Source organism: Macaca nemestrina, chromosome 17, assembly GCF_043159975.1.
Source record: "Macaca nemestrina isolate mMacNem1 chromosome 17, mMacNem.hap1, whole genome shotgun sequence".
NCBI lineage: Eukaryota > Metazoa > Chordata > Mammalia > Primates > Cercopithecidae > Macaca > Macaca nemestrina.
Genome location: NC_092141.1, coordinates 91,488,546 through 91,511,162, shown reverse-complemented (window position 1 = coordinate 91,511,162; position 22,617 = coordinate 91,488,546). Strand labels below are relative to the sequence as shown.

General features: G+C 53.3%; 1 protein-coding gene and 1 long non-coding RNA gene across 3 annotated transcripts in view; one reads left to right on the top strand and one right to left on the bottom strand.

Moving 5' to 3' along the window:
- Positions 1-6,679: 6,679 nt before the first annotated feature.
- The window catches only part of LOC105469350 (nuclear prelamin A recognition factor), a 31,109-nt gene continuing 15,171 nt past the window's right edge, over positions 6,680-22,617 (bottom strand). Inside the window, exons 5-11 of one of the 2 annotated variants that reach the window (XM_011720295.2) lie at positions 21,125-21,259; positions 15,951-16,069; positions 13,491-13,620; positions 11,089-11,152; positions 9,953-10,090; positions 9,272-9,429; positions 6,680-7,021 (exon numbers count right to left, since the gene is read on the bottom strand). In XM_011720295.2, coding sequence (XP_011718597.1) covers positions 6,780-7,021; positions 9,272-9,429; positions 9,953-10,090; positions 11,089-11,152; positions 13,491-13,620; positions 15,951-16,069; positions 21,125-21,259 — 986 coding nt within the window. In that variant the 3' untranslated portion in view covers positions 6,680-6,779. The remainder of the gene's footprint in view (positions 7,022-9,271; positions 9,430-9,952; positions 10,091-11,088; positions 11,153-13,490; positions 13,621-15,950; positions 16,070-21,124; positions 21,260-22,617) is intronic. The other variant, XM_071081888.1, reaches the window with a different exon arrangement.
- On the top strand, positions 9,878-13,272 carry LOC139359266 (uncharacterized). The gene is made up of 5 exons (XR_011615233.1): positions 9,878-9,963; positions 11,222-11,341; positions 12,238-12,327; positions 12,950-13,010; positions 13,136-13,272. It is a non-coding gene; the product is annotated as an uncharacterized lncRNA (long non-coding RNA).

Sequence of the window (22,617 nt, the reverse complement as noted above, 5' to 3'; positions counted from 1 at the left end):
CGGACTTGTTTTCCTTCCTGACTGGGCAGCCTGTGGGCCCCTTTCTAATTCCTCCCCAGGCCCCAGTAAACATCCCTGGTCGTGTCAAGGCGCGGAGGACGGGCAGCAGCAGCAATCCGAGTTCAAATCTCGATGTGAACCCACCTTGCCTCACAGCCTAGTCCCGGGAAGGATGAGGATGGCAGTAGTGGGCTTATTGCCCTCTGCACTCCCTGGCCTGGGCAAGAACCCTCCCTGAGAGCGGGGGAGGGGTTTTGTACTCCTCAGTCCTCTTCTCTGTGTGTCCACCTGGCCCGGGACCCCCCCATCAGTACCTGCTCATGGCTTAGAGAACAGGGTCTGGGCACAGTACATGCATCCTTTGTCTGCAGCGTTTTTGAGGCTTTGAAACCTCCCTGGCCACACTTAGATCTGCTCCTCCACGTGGCCAAAGGTGCCTGCAGAGGCTGGCACCCTTCTCCCTGTCCGCCTGCCAGGGAGCCTCCTGCCATCAACCAACTCACCAGGGACCCCTCCTGAACCCAGCAAGTGTTCTCCTGCCAAAAGGGTCTGGCTGGATCCCCATCCTCTCTTCCCTTCCTTTCCTGAGGGTGTGGGCTTAGGGGTTCCTGCCTTTTCTTTCCCTTTTAACGTTCTTTCTTTCTGTCTTTCTCTCTCTCTAGTTTTGGCTAGAAGATCAAGGCCAGGTGCAGTGGCTCACACCTGTAACCACAGCACTTTGGGAGGCTGAGGCAGGCGGATCGCTTGAGGTCAGGAGTTGGAGACCAGCCTGGGCAACATGGTGAAACCCTGTCTCCACAAAAAATACAAAAATTAGCCGGGCATGGTGGTATGCGCCTGTGGTCCCAGCTACCTGGGAGGTGGGAGGGTCTCTTGAGCCTGGTAGGTCGAAGCTGCAGTGAGCTGAGATTGCACCACCGCACTCCAGCCTGGGTGACAGAATGAGACCCTGTCTCAGGAAAAAAAAAAAAAAAAAAAAGCGGGGGGGGGCTGGGGCTGGGATGTTATGGCCCTCTGGGTTGGCATTCCCGCTCCACTGACATCAGAAGCTGGAGGTGAGAACCTCGCTCCAACAGGAGAGAAATGCAGCCGCAGTACTCCCCGTACATCCCACCACCAGGCCCCGGCATCCCACGTGGACACAGTACCCATGAGGATGGCACTGACATCCCAAAGTGCCCGTGCTGCTGCCTGGCTGTCTGTGTCCAGACTGGCTCAGGGACAGACTCCTCAGGTACCAGAGCCCAGGACAGTTGCAAACACTGTGCTCTGGGCCTGGAGTGGGGAAGGACTGCCGGCTGCTACATGGTCTTTCCATGACAGGGCAAAAAGGAGGGGGGAAATTGCAGGACAGACACCCTGATGGTGGCTAAAGCCGAAGACAGAGGAACAGGAGGATTCTGCCAAGATCGATGTGAGAGGAAGGCTTAGGGGCATCAGAGAGGAGGCGAAGTGTTGGCAGTGGTTAGCAGCCACTGCTCCCGCTCCAGTCCCTCCTCCCAATTCCACTGCCACTCGTCCACACTCGCCATGCAGATGCCGTGTCTGTCACTCTGCCTTGCAGGTTTTCCTTCTTCTTCTAATCAAATTTCAAACCAGGCTGGTGCGGTGGCTCACGCCTGTAATCCCAGTACTTTTGGGAGGCTGAAGGGAGAAGATCACTTGAGTCCAGGAGTTCCAGACCAACCTGGGCAACATGGCAAAACCCTGTCTCCACAGAAAGTACAAAAAATTAGCTGGGAGTAGCGGCGCATGCCTGCAGTCCCAACTACTCAGGAGGCTGAAGTGGGAGGATTGATTGAGTCTGAGAGGTTGAGTCTGCAGTGAGCCATGATGGTGCCACTGTACTCCAACCTGGGTGACGGGGCCAGACCCTGTCTCGAAGAAAAAAAAAAAAAGTCCATGTCAGGACATAAACATCCATTTTGTACTTTAACCACTCCTAGAACCCCAGCTTTGGATGTCCTGACACTTGCCCCGGTGGGCTTTTAGTTCGCTGTTGCAGCTTGTTTACAGCAAATGCAGACGTAGAACAGACATCCTCCAGGTCCTGCGCACTGGGCACCTGTGAGGTGGACTGCTCCAGGGACAGTTCCTAACAGCTAAGCTATACGACCTTTTTTTTTTTTTTTTTTTTTGAGATGGAGTCTTGCTCTGTTGCCCAGGCTGGAGTGCAGTGGCCGGATCTCGGCTCACTGCAAGCTCCGCCTCCCGGGTTCACGCCATTCTCCTGCCTCAGCCTCCCGAGTAGCTGGGACTACAGGCGCCCGCCACTACGCCCAGCTAATGTTTCATGTTTTCAGTAGAGACGGGGTTTCACCATGTTAGCCAGGATGGTCTCGATCTCCTGACCTCGTGATCCGCCCGTCTCAGCCTCCCAAAGTGCTGGGATTACAGGCGTGAGCTATACGACTTTTATCAAGTTGGGGTGTTACTGCCAAACTGCACTCCAGCCAGCAGCCGTGAGCACTTCCTCTTCTTACTGTGCTGAATACTTAATAAAAACCTTTGCCTATCGGACAATTTGCATTTCAGCTTTGAAGCATTCAGCCCTGGCACCTGCTCTCCTTGATTTCAGAACACAAGGCTCCTCCTCAGAAAGCAGAGCCGGCCTCTACCCAAAACCCACAGCTCGCCCTCTGCAGCGGCCGACCGAGGGCTCCTCACCACGAGCTGAGGGTTGATCTGATTTACACAGATGCTGTGTTTGCAGTGGAAACATAAACACCGGGCCCCATCTAGAGGCGAAGTGGCCTTGGCAGGTCAGCCCTGCCTGGGCCACCGTTCCCTCCTCTGACATCTCTGGTCTAGACTCAGCATGAAGGTCACACGACTGTGGGAGGCCATGTGTCCAAACGCCTCAGTTGCTCAGCTCTGGGCCCGCAGATGAGGCCAGGGGACACCCTCAAAGCCAGCACACACCCAAGGGTTCACCCTAGATCCACACCCCAGGCAAGCGGCAAACCAACAGGCGGGCACAGTGGATGAGCCTGTTTGCAACTCCAGCAACACTGAGGAAGGACCAGTGTGGACAGTCTACACTGGCTGCAACAAGTATAAGCTCTCAGGACAGGTGGAAATGGAATTGAGAAATCTGGGCTTTGCTGCTCAGACCACAGGCACCGAAGAGCAGATCTATTCACTGGGACGGTAACACGTTTATCAGATCAGACATGTCCGGGCCCCTGCAGCACACAGCAGCACCAGAGCACACATGGCCGTGTTCCTACATGGTGGTGCCAGCACGGAATGCCACCAGGGCTCATCTTCTCCTCCTCCTCCTCACGCCAGGACCAGCCTGGCTCACTAGCGGGCATGGGCTGGGCACACCATCCCCCCGGACCAGCCTGGCTCACCAGCAGGCACGGGCCGGGCACACCATCCCCCTGGACTAGTGTGCTGCCTCACACCAGGACCAGCCTGGCTCACCAGCGGGCACGGGCCGGGCACACCATCCATCCTCCCCGACCAGTGTGCTGCCTCGCACCAGGACCAGCCTGGCTCACCAGCGGGCACGGGCCGGGCACACCATCCATCCTCCCCGACCAGTGTGCTGCCTCGCACCAGGACCAGCCTGGCTCACCAGCGGGCACGGGCCGGGCACACCATCCATCCTCCCCGACCAGTGTGCTGCCTCGCACCAGGACCAGCCTGGCTCACCAGCGGGCACGGGCCGGGCACACCATCCATCCTCCCCAACCAGCGTGCTGCCTCGCACCACATCTAGGCACCTTGGTCTGGCCGCTAATAGCGTTCCCGTTATAATGAAGGAACTCTCGCCACTTTTCGCCTGTGCAGAACAAAATGCACATGGTCCCCATAGCTATAACCCACCAGCAGGCACGGGGACCCCAGCATCTCATGTTGGTGCCCAGTCCCTCAGCCTGGCCGCCCCACACGACCTGCAGGGATGGCTTCATGGCAGGCCAGCTGTGGTGCCCTGTGCAGTGGTTACTGCGGGAGGTGATTTCTTCACTGTAGCAGGGTGGCCCTCTGCCGCCTCCTGGTGCTCTGGGCCTGGTGAGCATCTTCCTGGAGGAAGACAGAGGACTCTCCTGACTCCACACCAGGTGGCAGCTCAGGAAGCACAGGCGAGGCCACCTGGCGTGGCCGTGGTGAGGACGGCAATGCACCACAAGATGTGGCCCTGCTGGGGCAGCAGGTGGCTAGGCTCACTCAACCGTTCACTCAGACACGCTGCAACTGTTTATTCCAGAATCAGAGGTTGGAAACCCAACTGTATATAGACTGAAAGCAAAACAAATACACAACTGAATATGATATATGCAGTCATCCAGCAAGACAGGCAATGGAACACAATATACGCAGTTATCCACAAGACAGGTGCACAGGCACAGCACAGAGTGAGATGAAGGCAGCCGAGCGTACAGAGGCTCTGCAGCACGGAGGGCTGGGAAGGCCACCAGTCGAGTTAACCCAATCCCAGTGCTTCAGGACACCTCCGGCCACACTGACATCTCTCTTCTCCTGGGATGAGCCCTAGGGTGCAGCTGCGCAGTTCCGCGGATTTTCAGGTGTCTGCCAGCTCTGTTTCACTGTCCATGGTTAAACTGCTTTCTCCTTTTAAAAAAATTTTTTTTTGCCAGGTGCAGTGGCTCCCGCCGGTAATCCCAACACTTTGGGAGACTGAGGTGGTCGGATCACCTGAGGTCAGAAGTTCCAGCCTGATCAACATGGCGAAACCCCGTCTCAACTAAAAATACAAAAAATATCCGGGCGCAGTGGTATGCGCCTGTGAGCCCAGCTGCTCCAGAGGCTGAGACAGGAGAATCGCTCGAACCCAGGAGGTGGAGGTTGCTGTGAGCCGAGATCGCGCCACTGCATTCCAGCCTGGGTGACAAACTGAGGCTCTGTCTCAAAAAAAAAAAAAAAATTTGTCGAGACGGAGTCTCACCATGTAGAAACTCCTGAACTCAAGCACTCCTCTCGCCGTGGCCTCCCAGTGTGCTGGGATTATAGGGCAAGAGCTGCCATGCCCAGCCTCTCCTTTCTTTTTAAGGCAAGCTCATGCCCGCAGTGCCGTGCCAGAATGGAGGGGGCTCCATCACCCTGAGCACAGAGGGCTGCATGGCGGGTGGATGGGCCAGGGCTGTGTGTGAGAAGAAACCTGTCCGTCAAGGGTGACGGGGAAGTGTTCTGCGAGAGGCTGGACCACCCGAGCATCCTCAACCCCTCAGGGTCGGACAGAGCCTTTACCCGACTCCCACCTCATGACAGTGCTGAGGAGCTGGGGCTCGCCCGCACCCACCCAGCTTGTGCGGGCAGCCTTCACAATTTTCCACTCTCGTGTCTGCCACCTTGGTCAGGCCCTTCCCTTGCCGCAATGCAAGTCTAACTTGAAGACTGAATGTACAAGTTTAAGCTGGGGCCTGGGTCGCCAGGCCTCCAGGGCCCTGAGTGTGGTCCAGGAGGGTGGTGACTGGCTGTGAGGAATGGCCCAGGGCTGAGTATGGTCCAGGAGGGTGGTGACTGGCTGTGAGGAATGGGAGGAGGGTGGTGACTGGCTGTGAGGAATGGGGCCTAGTGTTGTCAGAAACTAGTTTTTCTAGCCGGGCGCGGTGGCTCACGCCTGTAATCCCAGCACTTTGGGAGGCCGAGGCGGGCGGATCACAAGGTCAGGAGATCGAGACCACGGTGAAACCCCGTCTCTACTAAAAATACAAAAAATTCGCCGGGCGCGGTTGTGGGCGCCTGTAGTCCCAGCTACTTGGGAGGCTGAGGCAGGAGAATGGCGTGAACCCGGGAGGCGGAGCTTGCAGTGAGCCGAGATCGCGCCACTGCACTCCAGCCTGGGCGACAGAGCGAGACTCCGTCTCAAAAAAAAAAAAAAAAAAAAAAAAAAAAAAAAAGAAACTAGTTTTTCTAAGAAAAGCTGGAAATCCAGATTTGTGTATGAGTCTCCTGAGTCTAAAAGGCTGACAATTAATGTTCTGTCAAAAACATTTTCAAGGAAAATATGAGTGGGTAAAAGAGCCAAAATGGGCAGGAATCTCGGACTGTGGACTGCCTGCCCTAACAACCCCAGGGCCACAGGCACAGCTGCCCCGCCTCTGCCCTCATTCCCACATCAAATCACCTCTGAGGCATGTGTGTTACCACCTCTGGGGGTCTTAGCTCATCACAGGACACTTTCTGGAATTTTTTTTAACACCTAAAATACAGTAGTCTGTCTCCATTCTCACTCTTTGGGATTTTTTCACAATCTTAGGATAAAGGGATAAATCGGGGAAGTGCTCCTTTCATGTTAAAACGTTCCAATCTGCCGGGCACGGTGGCTCACGCCTGCAATCCTGGCACTTTGGGAGGCCAAGGCGGGTGGATCAGGAGGTCAGGAGTTCAAGACCAGCCTGGCCAACATAGTGAAACCCCATCTCTACTAAAAATACAAGAACTAGCTGGGCACGGCGGTGTGCGACTGTAGTCCCAGCTACTCGGAAGCCTGGGGCAGGAGAAATCGCTTGAACCCGGGAAGCAGAGGTTGCAGTGAGCTGAGATGGCGCCATTGCATTCCAGCCTGGGCGACAGACTCCGCCTCAAAAAAAAAAAAAAAGTTCCAATCCCACACCTATTATGAAGATAGCACCACATGAAACTGCCTGAGGGGCCTCCAATAAACGGGATAGCAGGGAACTCTGAGAAACCAAAGTAACCCATTGAGCAGTTTTCTTAAGTGTCTTTAATACTCCACTCAAGGCAGCTCCTCCCTCTACTGAGAGTGGCTCTGGCCCCAAGAGCAGCTGGAAGGCCCTGGCCTGACTTCACCACTTGATGTCCAGGCTGTGTGCGCCACGCTCCTGGCTCTGGTATGTGGTGTGCAGCACCTCTCGGGCTTTGGGGGAGTTGATCCCCTCCAGCCACTCCTGGTACAGCTCCTGCATGTGTGCACTGGACTCTGGACGCCGCACAGGGATGTCAGCGTAAATGCCTTCCATCTGCCGCAGCAGGGCCTTATCCGCATGTCCATCTGGAGTCTGGGCTTGGCCTCTGCCATTTAAGCATCCTGAAAGATAAACACAGGTAAGTTTATCCTGGGCTCAGGCGATCTTTCCGCGTTAGCTTCCTGAGCAGCTAGGACTACAGACACACACCACCTTGCCTGGCTAATTTTTAAATTTTTTGTAGAGACTGGGGGATGCGGGGTGGGTCTTGCTATGTTGCCCAGGCTGATCTTGAACTTCTGGAGTCAAGCGGCAATCCTTCTGCTTCAAGCTGGGACTGCTGGCATGAGCAACCGCACCCAGCCGGGATAGTCTTAAGGAAGCTTTTGCCTCATAGGGAAGACAGTTTGCAAGCGGGAGAGGAATGAAGGGGACGTGGAACGTTGCGTGGTGTAGGGCTAGGGCTGGCTGCACAGGCCAGGGTCTTCTCCAAGGCCCTCAGGGACGCTAATCCCAGACTCATAGCCCTGTGTGCCTCTCATTTTTTTTTTTTTTTTTTTTGAGACAGAGTCTCTCTCCGTCGGCCAGGCTGGAGTGCAGTGGCTTAATCTTGGCTCACTGCAACCTCCATCTCCTGGGCTCAAGCAATTCTCCCGCCTCAGCCTCCCAAGTACCTGGGATTACGGGTGTGTGCCACCATGCCCGGCTGATTTTGTAATTTTTAGTAGAGGCAGGGTTTCACCATGTTGGCCAGGCTGGTCTCGAACTCCTGACTTCAGGTAATCTGCCTGCCTTGGCCTCCCAAAGTGCTGGAATTACAGGCGTGAGCCACCGCACCCGGACCCATGTACCTCTCATTCTTACCCATTTATATCACCCATAAAATGGTTTTACCTAAAACCTAAGTTGCCTTTTAGAACTGACTGGCTTTGTATGCAAATCCCGATTTCCAACTTCTCTTGGAATTTGGCAAAACCAAGATAGCACAGGGATTGTGAACAAGCAGTAAAACCACTCCTGCCTGCACCACACGTGTTAAGTGTGCTGGGCGCTGCCTGGAGGCTGCACCGGAGGCAGCTGAGCTGTGAGCCCAGCCATGAGCCCACACACCCAACACTGGCCTGAGTAAAAATGTGTCTCCTATTTATTGATGCTACTTACTCTCCAGCATATTAGATGATGTCACTCTTAGTAGTGTATTCATTTAAAACATCTGGAGCAAATTTCCCCGGTTAAACTTCACTCCCCATGGGTTGCAAGGTGGCACCCCAGTTGGTCTCCAACCTCCACTTTCCCAGGGGGCTGGCTTGCACCTTCTCCTTCCTCAGGCCCCAGCTCCACCCGCCTGCATGCAGAGGCCCTCCCAGAGGCCTTGCTTCATGGCCCACCTCCTGGCTGCTCCTCAGCCCAGCTGTGGGACTGACCCTTCCATGCCTCCGGAATGCTCAGTGAGGCCTCCAAGGCCACATGCTCGCCTCTCTGCCCTCACCCTCCTGTCAGTGCTGGCTGGGACCTCCCCTCCTCTGTGTTGAAGGACACTACGGCAGGGCCTCCAACTGCACCCTTGTCTGTGCCCTGCCCAGGGGCCCCTCCCGTCCTGTGGCTTCACACCTTGTACCATTCATCTAACATCAGTGGAGCCACTCCTCCCACTGACCTGCACCCAGCATTTCCACTCAAGTCCCTCGTGGTGCCCCCCCCCCCCACTCACAATGGCACAAAGGTCCTCATTTCCCCACCAGGGGTCAGGGGCAGGGGGTCCCCTTCGTCTCTGACACTCACCCTCAGCACATCCTTCCCGGAGACCCCCACCCTGTCCTGGCCTCCTCTTGTCCTCTCACTCCTCCTGCCCCAGGTGGGGACCCTTCCTCACGTGCCTGGATGATCGCAGCCCACGGTGGCCCACCCTCCCTCCAAGCAGCAAGGGAGCCCCTCAGGCCCAGGCTGGGTCACACCCCTTCCCGCTTCCACCTCTCACTGCTCTCTCCCATCACTCAGGACAGAGCTGGCTCATCCTTGGTGCCTGGCAGGAGGCAGGGGTGTTTCTCCCAGGCAGAGTGGCCTCGACTCTTGTGATTTGTTCTCTAAGCCAGCTGCCACGGGCTGACTCTCACCTGGTGCCATGTGGGGCCTCCTGAGGGCACGTCCCCAAGAGAATGCCCACACGCTATGTGGGGTGAGGGAAAGAGCAAAACCAATGGAGCCTAGAATGTCCCAGCACAAGCCCCATGGGAACATCCACACCCTACAAAGCTCTCGGGGCTGAGAGAGGCTCTGGGTGGCCAAGAACACCGTCTCTCTGGCAGCTGCAGGACCAGTGTGGCCCGAGCACCCACGGGGGACAGAGCCAGGTGCTGCTCTTGGCGCCTCACCTCCAGCACAGGCGAGGACCTCCACAAAGTGGTACGGGAACTTTCCTTTCTTAAGCTTCAGGATCATGTTCTGGATGTTTCGAAAGCCATAGGCCGCAGCAAAGCGTAACACCACCTCCCCATTCTTCTCAAGGGTGACCTCTTGGAAGTCTTTGTTTCTACAAAATGAACACAGAGAATTTTGATCCATCAAGTCCTTTATCTGTGACTTAAGAACACTTGTTTTTTCTTGAGACAGGAGTCTTGCTCTGTCGCCTGTGCTGAAGTGCAGTGGCACGATCTCGGCTCACTGCAACCTCCACCTCCCAGGTTCACACCATTCTCCCGCCTCAGCCTCCCGAGTAGCTGAGACTACAGGTGCCGCCACCACACCCGGCTAATTTTTTGGATTTTTAGTAGAGACGGGGTTTCACTGTGTTAGCCAGGATGGTCTCAATCTCCTGATCTTGTGATCCACCCACCTCGGCCTCCCAAAGTGCTGGGATTACAGGCGTGAGCCACCCAAGAACACTTTCTAATGTGAGTTTGGAATGTCAGCAAAATAAAAGTTCTAAATAAACACAAAGAAGCCCTTTCGATTGTGACTGGTGTAAACTCCATACACAGAACCGCCACATGCACAGATCCACACGTGCACACGTGGTGACCACAGGCACAGAGGCTGTGGACACTGCCCCACACCTCAGGGCTCGGTAAGTGACCTCCTCTACATCCTCGTTGAACAGCTCCTTGGCCGCATGTCTGAAGATGTGTGCCAGGTGCCCGTCCGAGCTGGCTCCATCATGGCGCGTCACCTTGTCCTCCTTCAAGTCTCCAAACCTCACCAGGCAGAGAAAAAACAAGTCCATCATGAATGCCGATGTACAGTGACAGCAAGCGTGAAACCAGACTTCCAGAGGGCATCACAATCCAAGGGCACCACCAAAGAAGCTAAATCCTCTACAAATGTTTAAACTTTGGAGAAAGTCCCATTTCTAGCATCTTGAGGGGTCTCGGGAGGGCGTGCCTGATGCTCGGGCCAGGCGGAGGACTCTCAGTCACGCCGAGCCCATGCACAGGCTCTTGCAGGTGCTCCAGATGCTTATGGTCTTTTTCTGTCTCCCAGGCTGGAGTGCAGTGGCACAATCATAGCTCACTACAACCCCAGCCTCTTGGACTCAAGCCATCCTCCTACCTCAGTCTCCCAAAGTACTGGGATTATAGGTGTGAGCCACCATGCATGGCCCCACAGATGCTTAACTTCTATCTCACCTTCCCCCAAAAGGGCATGAAGGCAGCACCTGGGATGCAGAGTGTTGGCGAGGACACACGCCGCTGCCTTTATGGTGCTCTCTGCCCAGTGCCTGGGGTGCAGCAGGAGCCCCAGGCCTTGCTGGGCATCAAGGTCACCGCCCCCAGCAGAACCCAGCCTGCCACTCTTGGTGCAAAGGGGCCTGAGGGAGCTGCCCCACTGCCCCACAGTGGAACGTGAGGCACAGACGGCACTCAGGAAGAAGGGGGCTGGCGCACACATGAACGGCCCTGCCCCAGCGAGCACAAAGCTGTTTATGCTTCCCGTCCTTCCTCGAGGGTTTGGGGTGGCAATCGCACCATGGAAGCCCGCCAAGCCTCCTGACTCCCTGGCAGCCCTGGTGAATGGTATCCCACTCAACAGCTAGAAGGGTGGCTGAGGGTTGTGGCGGGGGCCCGGGGGACTGCATCTCAGTGCTTCACATGGCCTCGTCATAAAGCAGGGCAGCCCTGGGCCTGTCAGGCGGCTGGCAGGGCTGACGGGAGGTCCTGCCCTCCAGAGGACTCTCCCCAGATAAGCCACTTACAGAGTGTCGACGGCAGCATCCTTCACTGAGAGGTCACCTTGGTCCATTATTTGAGCAATTTCACCTACAGACAAATGAAGTAAGAGACACTGAAAAGACACAGGTGGCCACAGGAACTTTTCTTCCCCTGCAGGAAATTTGACATCAGTGACCCTGGATGACCTCCCTCCTATGAAATCTCCATCACAGACAACAGGAGTGGAGTCCATCTACAGGGCAAAGCGAGGCCAATAAAATCAAACACTAATAAAATGTAAGCAGAATTCAATTCGAATTCCTTTTTCCATTCCTCTTTCTGCCCTCGAACTGCGGCATTTATGTAAACAATCTCTCCATGATTTTCCCATGCGGAAAATCTGTAAACTTTTTTGGTCCACTTTGCATGAAACAGAAAACTTTTGTTACAACAAGCTTACAGAAATAGGATGATGAAATATATACTGGATGCATTTTTTTTTTTTTTTTGAGATGGAGTCTCACCTCCGCCGCCCAGGCTGGAGTACAGTGGTGCGATCTTGGCTCACTGTAACCTCTGCCTCCCGGGTTCAAGGGTTCAAGCGATTCTCTTGCCTCAGCCTCCCGAGTAGCTGGGATTATAGGTGTGCACCACCACACCTGGCCAGACAGGTCTCGACCTCCTGACCTCAGGTGACCAGCCTGCCTCAGCCTCCTGAAGTGCTGGGATTACAAGTGTGAGCCACTGTGCCCAGCCCATTTTTTTTTTTTTTTTTAAAGAAACAAGGTCTCCAGTCTGACCAACATGGCGAAACTGCCTCTCTACTAAAAATACAAAAGTTAGCCTGACGTGGTGGTGCGCGCCTGTAATCCCAGCTACTTGGGAGACTGAGGGAGGAGAATCGCTTGATCCTGGGAGGCGGAGGTTGTAGTGAACTGCGATGGAGCCACTGCAGAGCCTGGGCAACAGAGTGAGACTCCGTCTCAAAAAAAAAAAGAGACAACGTCTCACTGTGTTGCCCAGTGAGGTCTCAAACTCCTGGGCTCAAGTGATCCTCCGGCCATAGCCTCCTGAGTGGCTAGAACTAGAGGCCTGAGCCACTGCACCCAGCTACATTTACATGACATATGGTTATTCTGCAATGAGATCAACTGAAAGTGAGAACCTCTTTCTGTATTTCCTTTTACATGAAGATGCCTGAAAAAACCCTTAATAGAAAAACTGAGCCTCTAAAACCTGGCTGTGGCATCACATCAGATGCTGTGAGATGGCTGGAAACACAGGTAAGAAAATAGCATAATTTCCTATAAATCTGCACTCAGAAAAAAGATGGCTGGACATGGTTCTTCTGATAGCCTGCTGCGCATGTTTTTATTTTGTCAACACAAGCAGATGGCCCCCGGGCCCTTCCTCTGAGAGTGAAGGATGGCAGTGCTGAGGGCCCTTCTGTCCCTCATCCTTCAACACCCCTGCCACGTCACCCCCCAGGGAGCCTGTGCCTGTAGGGTGGGGACCTTTCCAGAGGCATCTGCATGCTAGAATTTCAAGTCAGGGGACTGTGAGGGACATTGGCATCCTTAAAAACTGTCCCTGAGAGCTGACCTCTCTGCCTCACGTACCACTAATCTACATACCTGCCAGGACCTGTTTTCCGAGACCAATTAAAACAGTTCCACCAGAATTTTAACAGTCTTAAGCTTCCCCCACCAACTGACGTCAACATTCTTCTGAATGGGTTCTACCTAATTCCAGGGAATGACTTCCATCCACAACACACACAGAACTCACTGTAGGGTCTTAATATCTGAAAGGAGTGGCCAATACAGTGGTAAAGGCAATGTCACTGAAGCAAACGTGCCTTTTTCATTTTACTCTGAATGAAAAAAACTTCACTTGTGTTTTAAGTGCAGACTTGGTTTGTGAGAAGGAGACCCACTATGGCTATAGACAACTTTCCTACCAAGAGGTAAGTACCCTGCACGGACTGTAATGTAAAGTCAGGGCCACCATATTGCCCGAGTGGTTCTCCCAGAGACCTGATTTATCTTTTATTTTTCTTTTTTGAGACGAAGTTTTACTCTCGTTGCCCAGGCTACAGTGTAACGGCGTGATCTCAACTTACCACAACCTCCGCCTCCTGGGTTCAAGCAATTCTCCTGCCTCAGCCTCCTGAGCAGCTGGGATTACAGGCATGTGCCACCATGCCCAGCTAATTTTTTGTATTTTTAATAGAGACAGGGTTTCCCCATGTTGGTCAGGCTGGTCTCGAACTCCCGACCTCAGGTGATCCACCTGTCTTGGCCTCCCAGCTGTCAGTAACTTCAGACAAGTGACCACAGTGGCAGGCACTGAGATGGCTCTGGGACACAGATCTGCCTGGCTCCGGTGTGTACTGGCCAGTCGGAGAATCCCCCAGCGCCCAGGTGCGCCCCCGCCCACCTCTCACCTGATGTTAACACGCAGTCAGCGCCCCGGGAGCCATGCAAAGCGGGGGGAAAGCCTTCCTGAAGAGCCTCTAGCTTCTTGTCATAACAAGGGGCCACGATGACGTGGAAAATCTTCTCTGGAGACAGGTTCTGTGGGAGAGGGACACCCATGTTTAGGGCTGGTGGAGAGGTGACGATGGCAGCTTACACTTGGTGCCCAGGACAGGAGGGATGGGAGACCGACTGCCCCCTGCTGTTGCCCTCCAGACACTGCATGCAGCACTTTCTCTTTTTTTTTTTGAGACGGAGTCTCGCTCTGTCCCCCAGGCTGGAGTGCAGTGGCATGATCTCAGCTCACTGTAACCTCCGCCTCCTGGGTTCACACGATTCTCCCGCCTCAGCCTCCTGAGTAGCTGGGACTACAGGCGCATGCCGTCATGCCTGGCTAATTTTTTGTACTTTTTTGAGACAGAGTCTTGCTCTGTCGCCCAGGCTGGAGTGCAGTGGCATGATCTCAGCTCACTGTAACCTCCGCCTCCTGGGTTCACACGATTCTCCCGCCTCAGCCTCCTGAGTAGCTGGGACTACAGGCGCATGCCATCATGCCTGGCTAATTTTTTGTACTTTAGTAGAGATGAGGCTTCACTGTGTTGCCCAGGCTGGTCTCAAACTCCTGATCTCAGGCAATCTGCCCGCCTCGGCCTCCAAAGTGCTAGGATTACAGGTGTGAGCCATCAAGCCTGTCCGCATGCGGCACTTTCTTGGGGCTGTTACTGTTGTGGGTCTGAGGCTGGGCCCCACAGATGAAGCTGCTGTAGTCACATCTGGCTCCCATCCCCTCTGCAACTCTACCGAGCACCAGCACCCCATCCGCGTCTGCTGCCTCCCTCGGGACTGAGTGTGGTACTCCCAAACCATCTGCAAAGCGCCCCAGTCAGTGGAGCCTCTTGGAAGAACCAGGAAGGCTGAGCCCATTTCCTCCCGAACCTGTGCACATGGAACAAAACAGGCAAGAGGTCCGGCTGGTGTGGAGCTGTTGCTGGTCCAGCATGGAGCCACTGTGGCAGGCCCGAGTGTGTGTGTGTGTGTGTGTGTGCGCGCACACACGTGTGTGTATGTGCTGGCTACTTCACCCACAGGCTTTCCTGAATCTTCCCAAGCGATGCCCACCCAAGCTACCCCTCTCCTGGGGCCCTGCCACACAGAGCAGGTGCCTATGGCTGGGCCTGAACTGATGGCAAAGCCAGGAGTCAGCAGTTGCCAAGTGATCCTGTGGTGAGGTCTGGGTGGAAAGGCCCCATTTAGGGCAGGGGCGGAGCAAAAGAGGAAACCCGCCCCGACCGCAGCTGTGCCAGACAGTCAGGTGAGGGGCTGCTGGAGGCCGCGTCTCTGCAGCTGCCCCTCACAGCACCTATAGGAGGACACATAGCTCTGGGCTCCAGCCAGGGGAGAGGGCAGCACGTGGAAGACCTAGAAACACATGGCTCTCTTCAGGTGGGGGCAGGACAAGGGACAGACATAAAGTCCCATAGCTCATTTCTTGGTCCTGCCTAAACTGGACGCGTACACTCTGACATCATGTTTACCATTTGCCAAATTATGACTTTATGGGTAGAAAGAAACTAGGTAGAAAGAAAGCACTGCCTATTGCTAAAATAACAAGGCTGCCAAATGTGCGTGCCTTTGTAGGCTGACTTCAAATGTCTGAAAGATCCTGATGTTGTCCTCTACTCCAGTTACCACAGTGCCTGGACACGGCTGCTCCCCTGGAGGGAGGTGTAAAGTCTGATTGAGAAGAGCAGTGTGGGGCATGCCAGCGGCTGGAGAATAAACCATGGATTAGGGTCCCTTTGAGGGTGGCCTTGGAGACATCAGGGAGTTCTGGGAGGACCTGGGGGCACAGAGGGCTGTGGGAAGGGAGAACGTGATGGGCTGAGGCAGGGGCCACGCAGGAGCCTCAGGCCGGGACTTACTCCATCAAGTGGAAGACAGCATCATGGGCCTGCAGAATCTCACAGAAGGGGCTAAGGAAGTCATGTGATGCCCATGGTCTGAGGGAAAAGGCCAGGGCGGAGGCCAGGTTTGGCTCCCGAAATGATAGTGGCCCTTGGCCTCTGGGCACAGGCCATTCTAGGCCTCCTTGGGTGAGGCGTCCCAACGGCAGGCAGGCAGCATCTCTGGGCAAGGTCTTGGGTCTCATTCTCAGCAGCGTGGGCAGCATGTCTACCCCGAATGGGCCCATGAGAACGACCAGATGCCACGAAGAAAGAAAGAGGTTGTAAGAGGAAGGAAGGGAGGAACAGAGATGGGCGTTGGTGAGAAGTAGCACTGCTAATGTTTCCTGAAGCCACAGCTTCCTTTTTGCTCACCTGGGGGGCCATGACCACACCGGACAGATGGGGAACCTCCCCTTCCTGGGCCCCTGTGCCATGGTCCTCCCTCACTTGCCCTTCCTGCCCTCCACAGAGAGGTCAGCTTACCTGCTGTCTGGCGAAATAATCCTTCACCAAAGAGCCCATCACCTGCTGGGGGGACTTGGCAGTGCAGAGGTGGGCAGTGATGGGACGACCCAGCACCCGCTCGGCGTATCGGACCCAGCCTGGGGAGAGAAGGGGTCCAAGGTCAGCTCCTTACTGCTTCCTCTGGACCTTCCTGCCACGCACCAGGGAATGCTGAGCTCGAGTCCCTGCCGCCCCAGGGTGAAGCCAGGACACCTTTTCCCCAGGCCTTACCAGGAGGTCGTGCTGGACCCAAAACCCATCCTCTGTGGCCCAGCTGTGGGTCATGGGAACCTGCAGGCCTAGAGGCTACTGGGAAATGGGAGTGTCCCTGCAAGGCCGACAGACAAGAAAGAGTCGGGGTAACAGGTCCCCCAAAAAGGTGAAGGGGAACAAGCACTGAAGGGCAGCAGGAGCAGTGGCCCAGGCTGCACCGTGCGAAATCCCCTGGCCAGCTGCACAGTCTTTGCAGCCAGGACACGCAGTTACCGCTCAAAGGAGAGCAGCCACATGCTTGCCCAACTTCTCTTGCTGACTAGAAATTAACAGCCCAACAACTGCACACTTTTTAAAATATAAGAAATCTAGCCAGGCATGATGGCTTATGCCTGTAATCCCAGAACTTTGGGAGGCCGAGACGGGCAGATCACGAGGTCAGCAGAGTGAGACCAGCCTGGCTAACATGGTGAAACCCCGTCGCTACTAAAAACACAAAAAATTAAAAATTAGTCGGGAGTGGTGGCAGGCGCCTGTAGTCCCAGCCACTCGGTAGGCTGAGGCAGGAGAATGGCGTGAACCTGGGAGGCGGAGGTTGGAGTGAGCTGAGATCGCGCCACTGCACTCCAGTCTGGGCGACAGAGCAAGACTCTTATCTCAAAAAAAAAAAAAAGTGTCTTGGCCAAGCTCAGTGGCTCACGCCTGTAATTCCAGCACTTTGGGAGGCTGAGATGGGCAGATCACCTGAGGTCAGGAGTTTGAGACCAGCCTGACCAAAATGGTAAAACCCTGTCTCTACTACAGATACAAAAATTACCTGGGCATGGTGGCATGCGCCTGCAATCCCAGCTTCTCAGGAGGCTGAGGTGGGAGAATCACTTGAACCCAGGGGGCGGAGGTTGCAGTGAGCCAAAATCACACCACTGCACTCCAGCCTGGGTGACAGAGCGAGACTCTGTCTCAATAAATAAATAAAATAAAAAATAAAAAAAGTGTTTGACCAGGATGGAGCTTATGTTGAGAAATAAAGTTTATACATTTTATCTTTTTTTTTTTTTTTTTTTTTTTTGAGATGGAGTCTCGCTCTGTCGCCCAGGCTGGAGTGCAGTGGCGCAGTCTCGGCTCACTGCAAGCTCTGCCTCCCGGGTTCACACCATTCTCCTGCCTCAGCCTCCTGAGTAGCTGGGACTACAGGCGCCCGCCACCACGCCCGGCTAATTTTTTTGTATTTTTAGTAGAGACGGGGTTTCACCGTGTTAGCCAGGATGGTCTCGATCTCCTGACCTCGTGATCCGCCCACCTCAGCCTCCCAAAGTGCTGGGATTACAGGCGTGAGCCACCGCGCCTGGCTTTTTTTTTTTTTTTTTTTTTGAGACGGAGTCTCGCTCTGTCGCCCAGGCTGGAGTGCAGTGGCGCGATCTCCACTCACTGCAAGCTTCGTCATCTCCCGGGTTCACGCCATTCTCCTGCCTCAGCCTCCTGAATAGCTGTGACCACAGGCGCCCGCCACCACACCTGGCTAGTTTTTTGTATTTTTAGTAGAGATGGGGTTTCACCGTGTTAGACAGGATGGTCTCAATCTCCTGACCTCGTGATCCACTCGCCTCAGCCTCCCAAAGGTGTGAGCCACTGCACCTGGCCAAGAAATAGAGTTTATACTTTTTATCTTTTAATTCTGTTCTTTCACAAACTTTTTGCAGTCTCCTCGCATTTGTTGATTTCCTTATGAGAGATCCTACTGGGATGGAACCTAGAATGGAACTCTCAAGTCACTGAAGGAACTAACTCTGCTGATGTGAATCCTGAGTAGATTGCTGATTTGTATAGAAATGGTGATCCCTCCGCCTGTGGCAGTGAACACAATGCTAGGTAGGGGCCCTGAGACGTCTCTTCTCAGTGACGGCATTTCTGAGAAATGTGTCACCAAATCCTTTCTCTTCTCCAGCCACCAGCTGCAGACCAGCCCCTTGCTTCCTATTTTAGCTTGAGATTTGCTGTATGTATGTAGCATATATGTATAATTGACAGGGTTGCTCTGTTACCCAGGCTGGAGTGCAGTGGTGCAATCACGGCTCACTGCAGCCTTGACCTCCCAGGTTCCAGTGATCCTCCCACCTCATCCTCCCAAGTAGCTGGGACTACAGGCGCCCGCCACCACGCCTGGCTAATTTTTTGTATTTTTAGTAGAGACGGCGTTTCACCATGTTGGCCAGGATGGTCTCAATCTCCTGACCTCGTGATCCACCCACCTCAGCCTCCCAAAGTGCTGGGATTACAGGTATGAGCCACCGCGCCCGGCCTGAATTTTTTATAATTCAGAAACCCACTGCTCCAGGGGCATTGGCGTTAGTTCTTTGTCATTTTACATGGCCTCTTCCTTGGCTGGGGGTGGAACTAAGCAAATGTGACTGGTGTTGTGAAGCCATGTTGTGTGTGGCATCATGTAATGGGCCCCAAAAGGAAAGTACTCCAGCAAGGGGACCACAGAAGCAGGCTCAGCACACAAACACCAGGTACTCCCAGGCCACTGGAGCCCAGGCAGCTCCCGAAACCATAGGTGTGGAAATTATTCCTTTACGCCTGGAAAAACACCCAAAATGCCACAAGAGCTGAATGTAATACCCACAATCTAGTAAAAGGCTGTATCTGGTATCAAACAGTTTATACTTAGACCTCTGATACAAAAATCTGTGAATCACTTACACTAAGGCAAACCACACAGCTGAAAGGAGTCACTAACATCGCCGTCCCCATCTGGAGCTGAGAACACAGCAGACCGTGGGTTGCTGGTGAAAGACACAGCTCAAATAATGAGCCAACCAGTGCAGCCCACAGAACAGCTGGTAAATTTCCTCTTTATATTTTATAAATGGCTAGAGAATAAGTCCATATTCTAAGCAACCACAATGTCAACGTTCTACCTTATTAACTCATAATCCTAATGACTAAAGGTTGACATGTAAAATGCTAGAAAAATTTGAAACCATTGTGGGGGTAGCATAAATTGAGAACTGAAACATGAACCAAACCCTAAAAATTATACAGCCTACGACTAGCTTAGATAGAGCTCTCCTATGCTCCCACAGGCCTCATGTAGTTAGAATAATTTTTAACTAATGTTTGCCAGGATAGCCATTCTTTCCTTATTCCCTTATGCATCGTCAAAAATTTCTTAACCCAAACTCTCTACTTTTCTGGAATTGAAAAGCATGTGATAAATCTCTTCTATAACTCAGGCATCCAAAAACCAATTAAACAGCGGTTTAAACAGTGCTCTCTGAGAGTATCTGAATATCACTGTAAAGAAATTTTCTTATTCTTTTTTTTTAAGATGCAGTCTCGCTCTGTCTCCCAGGCTGGAGTGCAGAGGCACGATCTCCGCTCACTGCAAGCTCCGTTGTCTCCCGGGTTCACGCCATTCTCCTGCCTCAGTCTCCCAAGAAGCTGGGACTACAGGCGCCCGCCACCACGCCCGGCTAATTTTTTTGTATTTTTAGTTGAGACGGGGTTTCACGGTGTTAGCCAGGATGGTCTCGATCTCCTGACCTCGTGATCCGCCCGCCTCGGCCTCCCAAAGTGCTGGGATTACAGGCGTGAGCCAGCGCGCCTGGTCGAAATTTTCTTATTCTGTATTTTTTTAAGCTGGCAAAGGATAGATGCACGTTTGCCGTATTATTTCATAATTATTTGTACATCTGAGATATGTCGTACTTTCAAGAGAAAATAGATTTTCTTAAGAGACAGGACCTCAGTCTTTCGCCCAGGCTGGAGTACAATGGAGGAGTCATAGCTCACTGCAGCCTCTAACTCCTTGGCTCAAACAATCTACTCACCTCAGGCTAGGATTTGTAGTAGCTAGGATTACAGGTACATGCCACCATCCCGGCTTTCTTTTGTTTTTTTGCAGAAACAAGGTCTCACTCTGTTGACAAGGCTGGTTCCACATTCCTGGGCTCAAGCAATCCTCCCACATCAGCCTCCTAAATTGTTGGGATTATGGCTGTAATGCCTGGCCTATTTTTCTTTTCCTTTTAAAAAATATTTATTTAAAAAATTAGAGGATGGGTGTGGTGGCTCATGTCTATAATCCCAGCACTTTGGGAGGACAAGGTGGGCAGATCACTTGTCAAGACCAGGTTTCAGCAACATGGCGAAACCCCATCTCTACTAAAAATACAAAAATTAGCCAGGCGTGGTGGCGCTAGCCTGTAATCCCAGCTACTTGGGAGGCTGAGGCAGGAGGATGGTGTGAACCTGGGAGGCGGAGCTTGCAGTGAGCAGAGATCACGCAACTGCACTCCAGCCTGGGCAACAGACTGAGATTCTGTCTCCAAAAAAAAAAAAAAAATAGAGACAAGTTGCCCAGGCTGGCCTCAAACTCCTGGGCTCAAGAGATCTGCCTAGGCTGGGCACAATGGCTCATGCCTGTAATCCCAGCACTTTGGGAGGTCGAGGCAGGCAGATCACTTGAGCTCAGGAGTTCAAGACCAGCCTGGCCGACATGGCAAAACCCCATCTCCGCTAATAATACAAAAATTAGCTGGGTGCAGTGGCGTGCACCTGTAGTCCCAGCTACTTGGCAGGCTCAGGCAGGAGAATCGCTTGAACCTGGAAGGCGGAGCTTGCAGTGAGCCGAGATCGTGCCACTGCACTCCAGCCTGGGCGACAGAGCGAGACTCTGTCTCAAACTAAACTAAACTAAACTAAACTAAACTAAACTAAACTAAACTAAACTAAACAAACATACTGGCCTTTCCAGTGTGGCACCTCTGATGAAAAACTAAACTGGCTGTCCCTAAACATCAAACGCTCTCTGTGAATCAGGCCAAGCTCTTCCCTTCCGGTCTAGAAGGCTGGGTGGGATGGGTCTGTCTGCCTCCAACCTCATCCAGCGCCTGCAGAACCTTGTGAAACCTCTGTCGGCACCTCCAGGGGCTCACCAGGACAGGCAGAGGTCAGCATGGGCAGGGTGCGCTCCTCCTCACTGTGCTGGCGATAGCGACGCACGAATTCTTTTTGGCTCTCCAGGATACTAAAATCCGCAGCTATCCTCGTATCAAACACATAGTGCACCCCTGCAGGAGAGAGGAGCATGTTCAGCTTAAAGCACCTACGAAAAGATCTACTTTTAGGCTTCCTCTTTTTTTTTTTTTTGAGACGGAGTCTCGTTCTGTCACCCAGGCTACAGTGCAGTGGCACAATCTCGGCTCACGGCAACCTCCGCCTCCCGGGTTCAAGTGATCCTCCCACCTCAGTCTCTCCAGTAACCAGGATTACGGGCACTCGCCATTATGCCTGGCCAATTTTTGTATTTTTTAGTAGAGATGAAGTTTCACCATGTTGGCCAGGCTGGTCTTGAATTCCTGGGCTCAGGTGATCTACCCACCTTGGCCTCCCAGAGTGCTGGAATTACAGGCATGAGCCGCTGCGTCCAGCCAATACTTCCTCATTCTTACTCATTTTTGCTTTCTCACATTTAAGAAACAAACTTAAAGCATAGATTCTACAGGCATCTCTCCTATGATAATAAAATCAGCCTTGGTTCTTTTCTATTCCTAATGGCATAAGTTCAAGACTATGTGCTTTACCTTTTATTTTGTAAACAATGAGCGTATATCATTTTTCACAATGAAATATGTATGTTCTCTCTCGTGCTTCTTCTCTCTCTACATCTACATTTTAAAACACCTTACTCCGGCTGGGTGCAGTGGCTCAAGCCTGTAATCCCAGCACTTTGGGAGGCCGAGATGGGCGGATCACAAGGTCAGGAGATCGAGACCATCCTGGCAAACACAGTGAAACCCCGTCTCTACCAAAAAAATACAAAAAACTAGCCGGGCAAGGTGGCGGGCGCCTGTAGTCCCAGCTACTCGGGAGGCTGAGGCAGGAGAATGGCGTGAACCCGGGAGGCGGAGCTTGTAGTGAGCTGAGATCCAGCAACAGCACTCCAGCCTGGGCGACAGAGCGAGACTCCATCTCAAGAAAAAAACACAAAAAAACAAAACAAAACAAAAAAAACACCTTACTCCATACATAAATTAATGGAATATTATAACATACCCACAGTGGCCAGGCGGGGTGGCTCAAGCCTGTAATCCCAGCACTTTGGGAGGCCGAGGCGGGTGGATCACGAGGTCAGGAGATCGAGACCATCCTGGCTAACACGGTGAAACCCCGTCTCTACTAAAAATACAAAAAACTACCCGGGCGTGGTGGCGGGCGCCTGTAGTCCCCGCTACTCAGAGGCTGAGGCAGGAGAATGGCGTGAACCTGGGAGGTGGAGCTTGCAGTGAGCCGAGATCGCACCACTGCACTCCAGCCTGGGCGACACAGCAAGATTCCGTCTCAAAAAAAAAAAAAAAACAAAAACAAAAAAAAAACATACCCACAGGATTCTCTTCCAATTCACAGGCAAATTAAATTTCAGTCTGTG